Below are 12,865 nucleotides of genomic sequence, written 5' to 3'. Positions count from 1 at the left end.
CAGCGCAGGGGGGACGTTTCAGCAAAATGGAAAGTTAGTGGGGTAACAAAAATGGAAGTTAGAATTGAAAAAAATGTAGTTGGGCAAGCTAGAAAAAATGAGTTTACTCCATTAGATGATTCATCTTTAGTTGTTTAGATGAATCGGGCGATTACTATCACCCTAAGGGATCTTCAAATTGACTCAAATTCCAGTTTATCTAATTTCTCCGGAAAAACTTCAATAAGATGACGTGACGAAAAAATTATTAAGCAGAAAATTGTCTAAAAGGATAATCCCCGTCGCAAATTATGATTCAAAAATGCCTGACCACCGGAGAGAAAAACAAAAGATTCCTTGCCAAATTTTTGTGGTCTTTTAAGACTGGCAATTGGTCATAAATGTTTATTTTTTTCAGCTTACACTGCTTGTTCAGGAAGACAAAGTAAAGTATACCTCAAGCAAAAATTTATATACAGAGCTTTAAAATTAAATTTTTTAAGTGTAACTTAATTTGTATCTGCGTTGACCGTAATTTAGGCGTTCTGGGGCTGTATTTTAAATATCAGAAATGTTATAAAACCGAATTAAATCTGTATTTTTGGCTGTACTAATTAAAACTGGAAAACATGCCAAGGCAGGTTTGGAACTTTTCAACTGATTATCTTCTCTTCATAAGATCCAAAGTATATCGTTGGTATAATTTCCATGAACTCTGTTATAGTTGAAGTCTGATACACTGATCGTGGAAAACTAAAACTTTAAGGTAATTATCAAATGTAGCCCTATTATTTGTATGTGTTCAGAGGGGATGAGTTGGATGATGAGATAATGGAGAAGGTGAAGGCGGAGGCTGCCTTTTCTTATGAGAAACAGTCCTACTTTGCAGTCTTCCAGTTTGCTTCCATCTTTGACATCATCATGTTCATCGGAGGCATCTCTTGTTCCGTCATACAGGGTACATTTCACGTACTTCTAATTACCCTTCCCCATTTAGTGGGTTGTCCTATTTATCGCTACTTGCAATTATGTCCTATTCGAAAACCAAGATAGATCTCAAATACTGAAGATTGATCTCAAATACTGATCTCAAATACTCAAAATTTTGAAAAACACAACAGTAAAAAAACCTCATTCAATGGACTCGCTAGTTTATTTGAAGATTTAAATATCTCAGTTCTAATTCAAAGTCCTGTTTGAAAAAAGTTCAAGTTACTAATCTTGTAAAATATTTTTGGTAACTTCGAAATTGCCAGAAAATTTTACTCTAAAGCGAGAATTGATACATTTTTCAGCGTCGGTTTTCCCCGATGTGGTTCTGTTCACAGAGAAGATTTTCTTTGATCGCGCACTGGTGATTGCGCCATGCGGTGAGAGGAAACTTGTAAGCTATAGTAGCATTGCTATTGATACAGCAATTATTGGGATTGGCGGTTAGAATCCAAACTTAAACAGAGCTTTAGCTACTTAAATAGAGTAGAGCTTTAGCTATTGTAGCAGTGGAAACACTGGATGTACTCCTTCAACCAATCAGAGACTGAGAAGACACTATTCTCTTATATAAAGCGCATGCTTAACTAACTCTAGTCAGTCTGTTAGTTTAGATACACCATGTGTATACACTGGACTCCGGTGCTATACTTTGTTATCACCGTACTAATAGAAGTTTACCTTCTATGTCTTGTAGAGTCGGTTAGTCTGAGAAATAGAGGTAAGCCTACTTTGCGCGTTGAAATAAGTAGCCCTAGCTCTTTGTATTTTAGGGCTGTAAAAAGAGCCCACCTTGGGTCTGCCTTACTCTCAAATAATGCCAGTATAGTGAAGTGAAAATGCGCTTCTTATCACGAAGATGCAAAACTAAGAGAATGATTTTCAGACAAAAATCAGGCGTGAATAGATGAACAAAAGCTGAATAATAATTGTCGGTTGGTTACATACTTTACAAATGAATAAACAAACATCAGAAATGAAATGGACTTTGAAGTAGGTTAATGTTTTCGCGTATCGATTGTTACAGGAAAATTAAATGGGGTACAGTTCCTGAGCAATTGCAGATTAGACTATGAAGTGTAGCAGCGTTTCACCAATTGAAAGCTCTTCTGTCTAGGTTGTTTCTGAAAATTTAATTACAAGAAATGCGCTGGAAGAAAGCATTTTCAAAAATTTCAGCCCAAAATCATTTCACAGTAGTGCACAAAAAATTCAAAAAATAGATGAGAATTTGAGATGAAAAACGGAAACCATTCAATTCATCGGGGAGATTCAACACATCGCAGCAAGTCGCTTAACAAATGTAACGGCTGCTCTCCTTGTGTTTCACAAAGAAAGTTTTACACCGCCCAGTTCGTTCTGAGTGGTTACAAAATCTGTCCGGATACTTCGTTTATGCAGTTCACTTTTGTAACTGTATATCCGCTCTGCTGTACTTACCGTTGCATTAACTATTTTAATTCGTAACTATTCGCTGATCTTAGTTTTTTCAACTATCAATTTGAACTGGATTGCTACAGATCACACAATACGGGATCTCTTTATGTATACCAGTTCAATCCGATAGAAAAAACAAATCGAAGACAAAGATATATGTCTAAGATCTGTTTGTGCAAAAATATTTAAATTTAAACTTAAGTTGGCTTTTGCTTTTTGTACTCACAAGTTGAGAATACCAGAAGTTGGGGTTGTAACAGTTGAATTTCAGCTCCAATAATTCGTTGATGCATGACACAGTAACAGAATTTACTGCTCAAGAATAATATTTTGAATACAAGACACAGTAACAATTTACTGCTCAGGAATATTTCTAGTTCAAGACACAGTAACACGTTATTTACTGCTCAAGACAATATGTTTTTGCAATATTTTGCTGAGTTATACTTTCAGCCGTTTTCTGCGGCTAGTACGTTGAGTTCTGTGTGTTGCTTTTTGTTATTTCCCCCTTTTTCTCTTTTTTCTCACGTGACAAACTGTAACTAGAACTAGAACTATAACTATAACTATTAAATGACTAAGACAACAGAAAGTGTTTCGTTTCTATTTTCCCGCCTATGCAAGCTTGTTATTCCTTAAGCTCAGCTCCAACATCGCCGGCCCTGTTTTCCTTCGTGAAAACATCTTCGTCCATTGATAGCACTGGAGCGAGCTTCACTACTGGTCTCTTGTAGTATCCATCTTTCATTCGGATTGTCGCTGATCGAATCACTCCGTCGGAACCTTCAAAGGTTTCGATTATTCGACCCAGATCGTAATATCCACGTTTGTCACTGTCTTCCACTAACCACACAACATCACCCTGCTGAAGACTTCTGTCCTTTGTGGTCTGCCATTTCTTTCGACGATTCAACGTTGGCAAGTATTCTTTACGGAATCTGTCCCAGATGAGGTCTGCGTAAGCTTGTGTTTGTCGGAAGAGCTTTCTATGATCAACAAATTGCTCTGCACCTGATAGATACGGTAAACAAAGGTTCTTGTTGCCAAGTAGGAAATGGTTTGGAGTAATAGCTTCTAAATCGGTAGCATCAGAACTGACTTGTGTCAGCGGTCTAGCATTCAGCGTCTGTTCAACGAGACACATCGTGGTTGACAGAACATCTTCCGTGACTGATCGATTGCCCAGCACTGCGTACATTGCCTTCTTGCAACTCCTAACCAGTCTTTCCCACACTCCTCCAAAGTGTGGTGCTGCAGGTGGGTTGAACTTCCATCTGATACCTTGTTGAATCAGATGTTCTTCAATTCGCACCCTGTTCCATGCTGCTATATACTCTGCCAGTTCCTTTTCAGCTCCAACGAAGTTTGTCCCGTTATCGCTAATCATTTTGACCGGTTTGCCTCTTCGTGCAATGAATCTCATAATTGCGTTCAGACTACTATCAGTGTTTAGTTTTGATACAATCTCTATATGTACCGCACGTACAGTAAGGCATGTGAATAGACAGCACCAACGCTTTTCGTTTCTTCGACCAATCTTTACTGTGAATGGTCCGAAATAGTCTACGCCCACATTCGAGAACACTGTTGATGCGACTAATCGTTCTTCAGGTAGTTCTGCCATTACTGGTGCCTTTGTTTGGGCTCTTCCCTTTCGACATCTAATGCATTTGTTTTTGATCGATATCAAAGCATTTCGTATGCCTAGAATCCAGAATTTCTGCTGAACTATGTTTCTGACATGCTCAGTACCTTCGTGATGACTATTCTTATGTTCATTTCGCAAGAATAATTCAACTACATGGTGCTTCCAATGTAACAGTATTGGATGCTTGGTTTCGAAGTTCAATTCACTTTTACCTATTCTGCCCTGGGCACGAATAAGTCCTTGCTGGTCTATGAATGGTGAAAACTGGAGAATTTTGCTGTTTTTTGGAATTTCCTTTTCAGCCTTGAGAGATTTCATCTCTTCAGCAAACTGTTCTTGCTGCAGTAGTCTGAAGATGCTTGCTTGTGCATCCTCTTTTTCTTCAACACTTAGTGTTTTTGTTGCCGGTTTGTGTTTTTTGAATACACGCTGTATGTATGCCATTGTATTTACTAGTCGATTGTAATTGCTGAATCGTTCCCACTGAATCAGCGGCTTCTTCTCTTCAACCTTAGCTGAGAAGACCATTTCGTCGTTTTGTTCGTCTGAAGCAAATGTTAAATTCAACTGTTCAGGCCATTCGATCTCTCGTTGCTTCAACCAGGCCGGCCCAGTGAGCCATTCACTTCTCTTAAGTTCGTCAACATTGATCGCTCGTGTCCCGATGTCAGCTGGATTGTTAATACCACTCACATGATTCCACTGTGAAACATTAGTTGTGTCCAAAATCTCAGCCACTCTGTTTGCAACAAACACCTGTTGCTTACGGTGGGAGCTATGAATCCATTGCAGAACGGTAGTGGAGTCTGACCAAAAGTTGCAACTCTGAATCTTCGATTCGTGTTCCTTCACTATCTGTTCTTTAAGTCTCACTGCCATCACTGCTGCTTGTAGTTCCAAGCGTGGTATGGAAAGGTGTCGCATCGGTGCGACTCGGCACTTCCCGATTACAAATGCTAAGTCTGCTGAGTATTCTTTGGGCTTTGAACGTAGGTATGCCACAGCGCACATTGTGTCTTCAGATGCGTCGGCAAACACATGAATTTCCCATTTGTCCTTGGCTGTGCTGAAGTATCTTCTATCAATGCTGGTTTCTGCTACTTCTGGAAGCTGCGCCTTCCACTTCAGAAACTCTTCTTCTTCGTTAGATTCTACTGAGTTGTCCCAATGTTGTCCATTTTTGGTCCAGATGCTCTTCAGGAGTCGTCTCATATGGACACTGAATGGTGCAAACAGTCCAAGAGGATCAAACACTGAAGAAACTAGAGATAAGATCTTCCTTTGGGTGATTGGGGTCTCAACTTCTTTGCTTGTACCTCTACAAACCTGTAGACTATCATCGGTAATCGTCCACTGAAGCCCAAGCACTGATGACCCTTCCTGGCTGGGTTCTACTTCAACCTGCTTTGTTTTGCTGATTGATCTTAAGTCCTCTGGGATTGCGTTGGTTACCACGTCACTGTTGGTGATCCACTTCTTCAGTTCAAATCCATGTTTTGAAAGAAGAGGTTGCAGTTGTTTGAAAACCTCAATTGCTTCTTCAGGTGTTTCGACTGACTTGATGAAATCGTCCATGTAGAAGTTGTTTTGGATTGTTTTCGCTGCAATTGGGAACTCGTCCTCGTTATCGATCGCTACTCGCTTCAGAGCGTAGTTGGCACATGTTGGTGAACTCTTTGCTCCGAAAACATGACGCTGATACTCGTAAATTTGCACAGGTTCGTTCATTGTTGGTCGCCACAGGAATCTCAAGCAGCTTTTATCCCGATCAGGAACTTGCACTTGAAGAAACATTGATTCAATATCTGCGGTTAAGGCAATTGGTCCTTCTCGAAATCTGAATATTGTTCCGATCAATCCGTGTAGTAGATCGGGTCCGGCTAACAGCTTGTCATTTAGGCATACGTCCTTGTATTTTGCTGCAGCGTTGCAAACACGGCGAACTTTACCCGGTTTGTTGGGGTTTAGTACTGGATGGTGTGGCAAATACCACTCTTTTCCGAAAGTGCCTTTGACTTCCGATTTACCAAGGATCTTCACAAATCCCTTTTCAACATCTGTATCAATTGACTGTTGATACAATTCTTTTAAATTTGGGTCTCGTTGGAACCTTCGTTCCAGTGAGTAGAGCTGACCAAGGGCCGAGCCGTAGTTGTTTGGAAGATTGGGTTCTGGTTCACTCCAGAGCATGCCAACTTCGTACCGCTCGCCTGTAAACTTTGTCGTGCTCTCTAGAAATTTCTGAGCTTGCTGCTCTTTCTTTGATTGACTTACAACATTTATTTTGGAAGCATAAGTTTCTATGTCCCACCATGATTGTATATTTTCGGCCACTTTCACATCTTCTGTAGAGGCGAAATGACAAACATTTTGACTGTTCTTGCCTGTCATGGGACCACTGACTACCCATCCTAATTCTGTTAAGACGGCGAAAGGCTCACTTCGTGTTCCAATCTTATAGTCCAATGGACGTTGAATTTCGTAGGCATCTTGTCCAAGTATGATGCCTACTTCCATCAGGTTGAATGTTTTGTTAGTGAGAACATTCAGGTGTCTGAATTTGTTCTTCAGTTCCTTGTAGTCATATGTTGTGTTTCCCAACGAGATTGATGGGTGTGCAAACGCTTCAATTGAATGCACCTTTGAATAAAGTCCCTTTATTGTGATAGGAACCTTCTCTGTCCTCAAATCTTGCGTCCCATGTATGCCAGCTATGTTCAAGGTAACGTCCGTGCCTTTGGCTTGTAGTTGATTCTTGACACTTTGGTCGATGAATGAAACTGTTGACCCACTATCGAGGAAAGCATAGGTAGTCAGCCTGTTACCACCACTCTGAACCGATACCGGAACTATTTGAAGAAAACTAGTAACTTGGTTACTCTGGTTGATTGTTGCTGCGCTTACGTTAACTGCGTGACTACCCTCGTCCATTCGGTTTTCTGAGTGTAGCAGTCTGTTGTGCTTTTTGGTACATCCGTTTATACCGCACAATTTGACTTTGCAATCTTTGATTGCATGTCCTTTTCCCAGACATCCATAACATAAGCGTTCTCTCCTCACTGCCACGTATCGATCATTCACACTCATGTTTTTGAATGATGGACAGTTCCAAATTTTATGAGTGCCATCGGCTAATGGACAGTGATCGCTTTGCGTCTGCTTGGTTTCTTGCAGGTTCGAACTTGCACTGAAGTTCGATGTCTTCGAGAATTGTTTTTCTCTATTTGCGTTGCGTCGGTCTTCTTCTTTGCGTTCCCCTTTAAACGCTGAAAACCCTTCATGCACGAATGCCATTCGTGATAGCCATTTTTCAAACATGATTAGATCAGGCCAGTCTTCGTCTTTGTCATCGACGTAGAACCACCATTTTTCTTTAAGAACTTGAGGTAGCTTATCAACTGCCATGTACAATGTCGAACTTGATTGCAAATCACCAATATGTTTGTACTCTTTGAGCACGTTCACGAAGTTAAATACAATAACAGAAAAATTAATCAGGCTGGTTGAATCATGAGGTTTCACTTGATTAGCTTTTCGTAGGCTCTCGAGCTGTGCATCTATAATTACGTGCGGTCTTCCAAATTTTCTTTCCAAAATGTTCCAGGCAGCACTATAAAACTGTCCAGAATAGCCCATTCCCGAGATTGCAGATTTTGCTTTGCCTGTTAGCAGAGTCTTCAAATGGTTCATTTTTTCTGAGTCGGGAATCGTGCGTTTATCTACTGTTGCTATGAACATGCTAGACCACTCAGGCCACTCCAGTGGGTTTCCGTCAAAATTGTTCAACCTCAATTTTGGTAAACTACTGCTTGAATGTCCAGTGTTGTAGTGCCTTCCAGCTATCGGCGATATATCCCGCCCTTCAACACTTACTGAGCGTTCGCGAGAGTTTGGGTACGATGGGTAATGCCTCTGCTTATTCCGTTCAGGGCTGACGTCAAAGCGAGCTCTTGGTCGAATTGGCGTTCGCGTGTCGTTCATCGAATTCGCCCACTCCGAGATATCTCTCCCTTTTGGTGTCCAATTGAAAGGTGACTTGTCACGCGCCTTAGTCGATTGAGAACGTAAGTCACCTTTCTCCAATGCTGTTCTTTGCAATTGGCGCTCTAGGTCTTGCTCCTTTTGCCGAAGCTGATGTTGCATCTCTAGTTCTTTCATTTGCATTTCTAGCTCCATCCTCTTTCGATCAAATTGGGCTCGTTCGATTTGCAACTTTCTTTCAAATTCAATTTCAAATTCCTTTATTCGTTCTTCAACCTGACGTTTCACTGAAGATGTTTCCGAAGCGTTTTCTGTATCCTGGTTGATTGTCCGTGTAACCGTATTCGTCGTTGCATTGCTTGTGTTACCATGGTTTTGGTTAAACTCTGGAATTCCAACGTTTTGTGCTAACTGCTGCACATTATTCGCAGGTGGTTGCTCTTCATTAGCATGAAGAGTTGACTGGCTTTGCTGGCTTGACATGTTTGTCTCTCCGTGGATATACGGCAACCACTCTGCGTTCAAATATTGAAAGTATTTTTCTCTCTCAAGTTTGCGTTTTAAAGAAATATCTGGGTCTCGGAGAGTCTCAGCTTTCTTATTCACGAGTTTTTGAATGCTGTCGTCCAGTTGCAGTATCTGCTGATAAAGAGTCTTGAGCTTGCTTGGTCGATCTCGATTATCAATGAGCTCAAAACCTTCTTCCTGTTTCTCAATCCACTTGTTTCGCAAGTTGTTGATCTGTCGATCCAAAACGCTTTGACTCTGTGACGGAGTCACTTCTTGTGTACTTCGGGACTGCAGCTTGAATCTCTACAGCTCCTTTATTTGTTTGCTTTAATTGAGTTTTGCTTTTCAACGTTCCTATTTGCTTTGCCTAATTGGCTTTGTGTTGTTGAATTGCCTGTTGAGTTTTGTTCTCGTTCGTCGATGACTTCGTCACTTCGACTGTTGGGTTGGACAGCTGTTTATTCCACTGTCCGGGTCGGCGGACCAAATGTAACGGCTGCTCTCCTTGTGTTTCACAAAGAAAGTTTTACACCGCCCAGTTCGTTCTGAGTGGTTACAAAATCTGTCCGGATACTTCGTTTATGCAGTTCACTTTTGTAACTGTATATCCGCTCTGCTGTACTTACCGTTGCATTAACTATTTTAATTCGTAACTATTCGCTGATCTTAGTTTTTTCAACTATCAATTTGAACTGGATTGCTACAGATCACACAATACGGGATCTCTTTATGTATACCAGTTCAATCCGATAGAAAAAACAAATCGAAGACAAAGATATATGTCTAAGATCTGTTTGTGCAAAAATATTTAAATTTAAACTTAAGTTGGCTTTTGCTTTTTGTACTCACAAGTTGAGAATACCAGAAGTTGGGGTTGTAACAGTTGAATTTCAGCTCCAATAATTCGTTGATGCAAGACACAGTAACAGAATTTACTGCTCAAGAATAATATTTTGAATACAAGACACAGTAACAATTTACTGCTCAGGAATATTTCTAGTTCAAGACACAGTAACACGTTATTTACTGCTCAAGACAATATGTTTTTGCAATATTTTGCTGAGTTATACTTTCAGCCGTTTTCTGCGGCTACTACGTTGAGTTCTGTGTGTTGCTTTTTGTTATTTCCCCCTTTTTCTCTTTTTTCTCACGTGACAAACTGTAACTAGAACTAGAACTATAACTATAACTATTAAATGACTAAGACAACAGAAAGTGTTTCGTTTCTATTTTCCCCGCCTATGCAAGCTTGTTATTCCTTAAGCTCAGCTCCAACAACAAATGTTCAGCATATTCAGCAAGTTTATTTAACAAAAAATCAGGACATTAAGCAAATTTTCTTAAAATTGATTTATATCACATTCAACAACTTTTTAACACATTTAGCGAATTATTGAGATAATTACACGCTACGCTAACATATTAACCGGGGCCTTCGTCAATTTCAGGTGTTTTGAGGCCACTATCTTCAGTGCTGTTTGGCAACATAACTGGATATTTCACTAACTACAATGAAACTCAGACAGACGGGGCAACCAATTGGGAATATCATGACATGTATCATAATTACAATAACCCTTTTGGGTCAGAATTGTACACATCAACAAGCATCTTGCCATCTTCAACCAGCTATTCCTCAACGGTAAGTATGTGAAACTTTCGAGGCAAAATGCAGACTCATGAAAAGACGTTTACTCCACTCACTATTTGATAATTGCTCCACCCAATTGTTGTAACTCAGTATTTTAAGTGAAGCAGATAGAGAGCCTGACACTTTTTCAAAGTTCAGCTCTTCGCTTAAGTTGAGCTAAAGTCATTTCAAAAGCTATTTGGGACGAGTACGGTCTTTTCTTAAGTCGATGGTGAAGTCTTTCCTTAACAGTCTCGTAACCTACATTGTCAATGGCACAAAGTGTGGGAGTTTAAGCTGTAATAATTTTGTTCTGTCGAACACTCAAATGTTCATTGAAATGACAACACGTGTGTCTACTAGGACGTAATGTGATCCCGTGATTCCATAATCCAGGGAGGAAAAAGAATTGTTATCTCGGGTTGGCTCGTACTCTTTGAAGAATATTTTTAATAGATCTCCTGCCAGTGAATTTCAGTTTCTTGAGAAAAGCGTTTCTTAAAATTATGGGTCCTCTAATCCCTAACAATGTGCGGTCAACATCTAGCCTTATTAAATTATTACCACTTAGTCCGTTCTAAGGTTCAGGGCAAAACTGAAGTACCGATAAAGCTAAAAATATTCAATTATGAATAATTTTTAAAATTGATTACTGTTTGGGCATGCATTATGAACCTGTTGCCTTATCTCTCCGAGTCTTTCTTCATGTGCTGTTATTATTAACTTTATTTCAACTCTAATTTCATTAAAGTACATTGGAGAAATGAATTCTTTCTTTCTTTCTTTCTTTACTGACAAAATATTCTAATTATTTGATCATAAAAATGATTAAAAAACAGGCGCGCAGTATAAAATTAGTATAAATCTAAACAATAAAACATCCACACTGAAAACTAGTGTATTAATTGGGATGCATACCCACGAACATACTGAGGAACTCCATACACCATTATATCGCAGAGTTCTATAAAATCTAAGTGTTGATACGTAACAAAAAAGGGAAATAGGCACCAGCTGTGCTTCGCACAGGAAGTGTCTCAACCTATTAAACAATCATATTTTCGAAGGGATATGAAGGAAGAGGTCTATTGGACAATGAGCAATAATTTGAAATCCAAAAGTGGAACAGGAAATATTTTGTGAAATCTAAATTCACAACTACCAATAAAAATTGAAAGATATCGAAAATTTTAAATAATATTAACGCAGAAGCAAAAACTTTTTGATTACTATATCAAATGGTTCCCGCTTTAGTTGCCTTTTGAAGGATCAGAAAACGCATAGAAAAGTCTCTGAATAATTTCTGAGACCGTTGGGTAGTCTATGTTTATAGCTATTGGAGTTAAATTCAATGTAGCACTCTTGGTTTTGTTTTCGTTTTCTCGTGTTACATTTTTGCGTGTAAAAGTGACCAATGAAAGACAAAGTAACAAATGTCATTGAAAAATATTGTCAAAAATCAAAAGTTTTATCAATAAGTGGCTTCAAAGGTAAAAACAGAATGGACCAAATGTTAAATCTAGGATACATATATATCAGACTTTTCACTGCATAAACTGTTAACGTCTCATACTGAAACCACTGAAAAAAAAAGAAAGTAAAATTATCAACATATGGAGGCCCGATTCAAAAACTCAATAAAATTTTTTGAAAAAAAAATATTTTCCGGGTAAAGGAAAACGTTAGCTATTTATACAAATTAGTAATAAAAAAATCAACCTTCACTTGATGGTCGATGAGAATTGTCATTGCTGCGATTAGGAGTCAGCACAGCAAAAAAAAATATATGCGCAAATGTCAAATATCACCTGATATATTTCGAAAACCAATAGCGTCAAAATCAAGCATTCATTAAACAAAAGCTAAAACCCAGACAAAAGTTCATACATTTTTAGAGTAAAAAATATGAGGAGGATGATGAGATGTTGAATTGGAAACAAGTATTTAGTTTCAGTCATCACTATCTAATATAGCGCATAACTGTATGTACTATCAATGTGAGTAAATAAGCTAAGCATTAGCTCTTAATGCTCGAGCTATATCGCTAAGCAGTTAGCCGCTACGCTCAGCTGAGCTTGTTGTTGCTGGCGGCGGCTATTCCTCTGCTGCTGGGCTTGAATCGCCAGCCAGTGGATTTTATCCTCGCAGAATTGGAAAAAAATTCTTCTACTACAAAATTCACTGCTTTTTTTAGTGATGGTTTAAACTTTTTGCCAGATGACATAGTCTGATTGTTTGATTCACTATGTCGACATAGACTACGGCAATAGCACAGTTGGATTGCATCAGATAGCACTAAAATTGATTGAGTTTTGTATTGTATGCAGCACTGCTACAATATGATTATCAGGAGGTCGATGGTACTTGTCGTTTCTGGCATTAGTTAACGAGACAACACAAAAAACGAAGAAAACAATCCGAAACATCTGGTTAAAGTTCTTTTTAAAAATGAAATAAACCAAAAGAAACCTTCCTTAAAAATCGATTAAAATTTGAAATGAGATTTATTTAGGCTTTACAGAATGCTAGCAGATACTCTTTATTTAGACTGAGCCATATGGCAGCAAGAATGACAGCAAATAAGTTCAAAACAAAAATTAAAAAATACCTTCAAATACTTATTAAAACAGACAAACAGTTTTTGAAAACACATTGACAAAATTCATTGAAAACCTAAGCTGTTAACTCTA

General features: G+C 38.8%; 2 protein-coding genes across 5 annotated transcripts in view; one reads left to right on the top strand and one right to left on the bottom strand.

Annotated features, from left to right (window-relative positions):
* The window catches only part of LOC142339027 (calsyntenin-1-like), a 113,592-nt gene that overhangs the window by 23,798 nt on the left and 76,929 nt on the right, over positions 1-12,865 (bottom strand). The gene's annotated exons all lie outside the window — the stretch shown is intronic.
* The window catches only part of LOC142339026 (ATP-dependent translocase ABCB1-like), a 66,802-nt gene that overhangs the window by 15,999 nt on the left and 37,938 nt on the right, over positions 1-12,865 (top strand). The window contains exons 2-3 of one of the 2 annotated variants that reach the window (XM_075388645.1): positions 786-937; positions 9,994-10,187. In XM_075388645.1, the coding sequence (XP_075244760.1) occupies positions 786-937; positions 9,994-10,187 (346 nt within the window). The remainder of the gene's footprint in view (positions 1-785; positions 938-9,993; positions 10,188-12,865) is intronic. The other variant, XM_075388646.1, reaches the window with a different exon arrangement.

The sequence above is a fragment of the Convolutriloba macropyga genome, chromosome 5 (assembly GCF_964194025.1).
Source record: "Convolutriloba macropyga chromosome 5, txConMacr16.3, whole genome shotgun sequence".
Lineage (NCBI taxonomy): Eukaryota > Metazoa > Xenacoelomorpha > Acoela > Convolutidae > Convolutriloba > Convolutriloba macropyga.
Note: the sequence above shows the minus strand (reverse complement) of the source record. Positions and strands in the feature narration are given on the sequence as shown.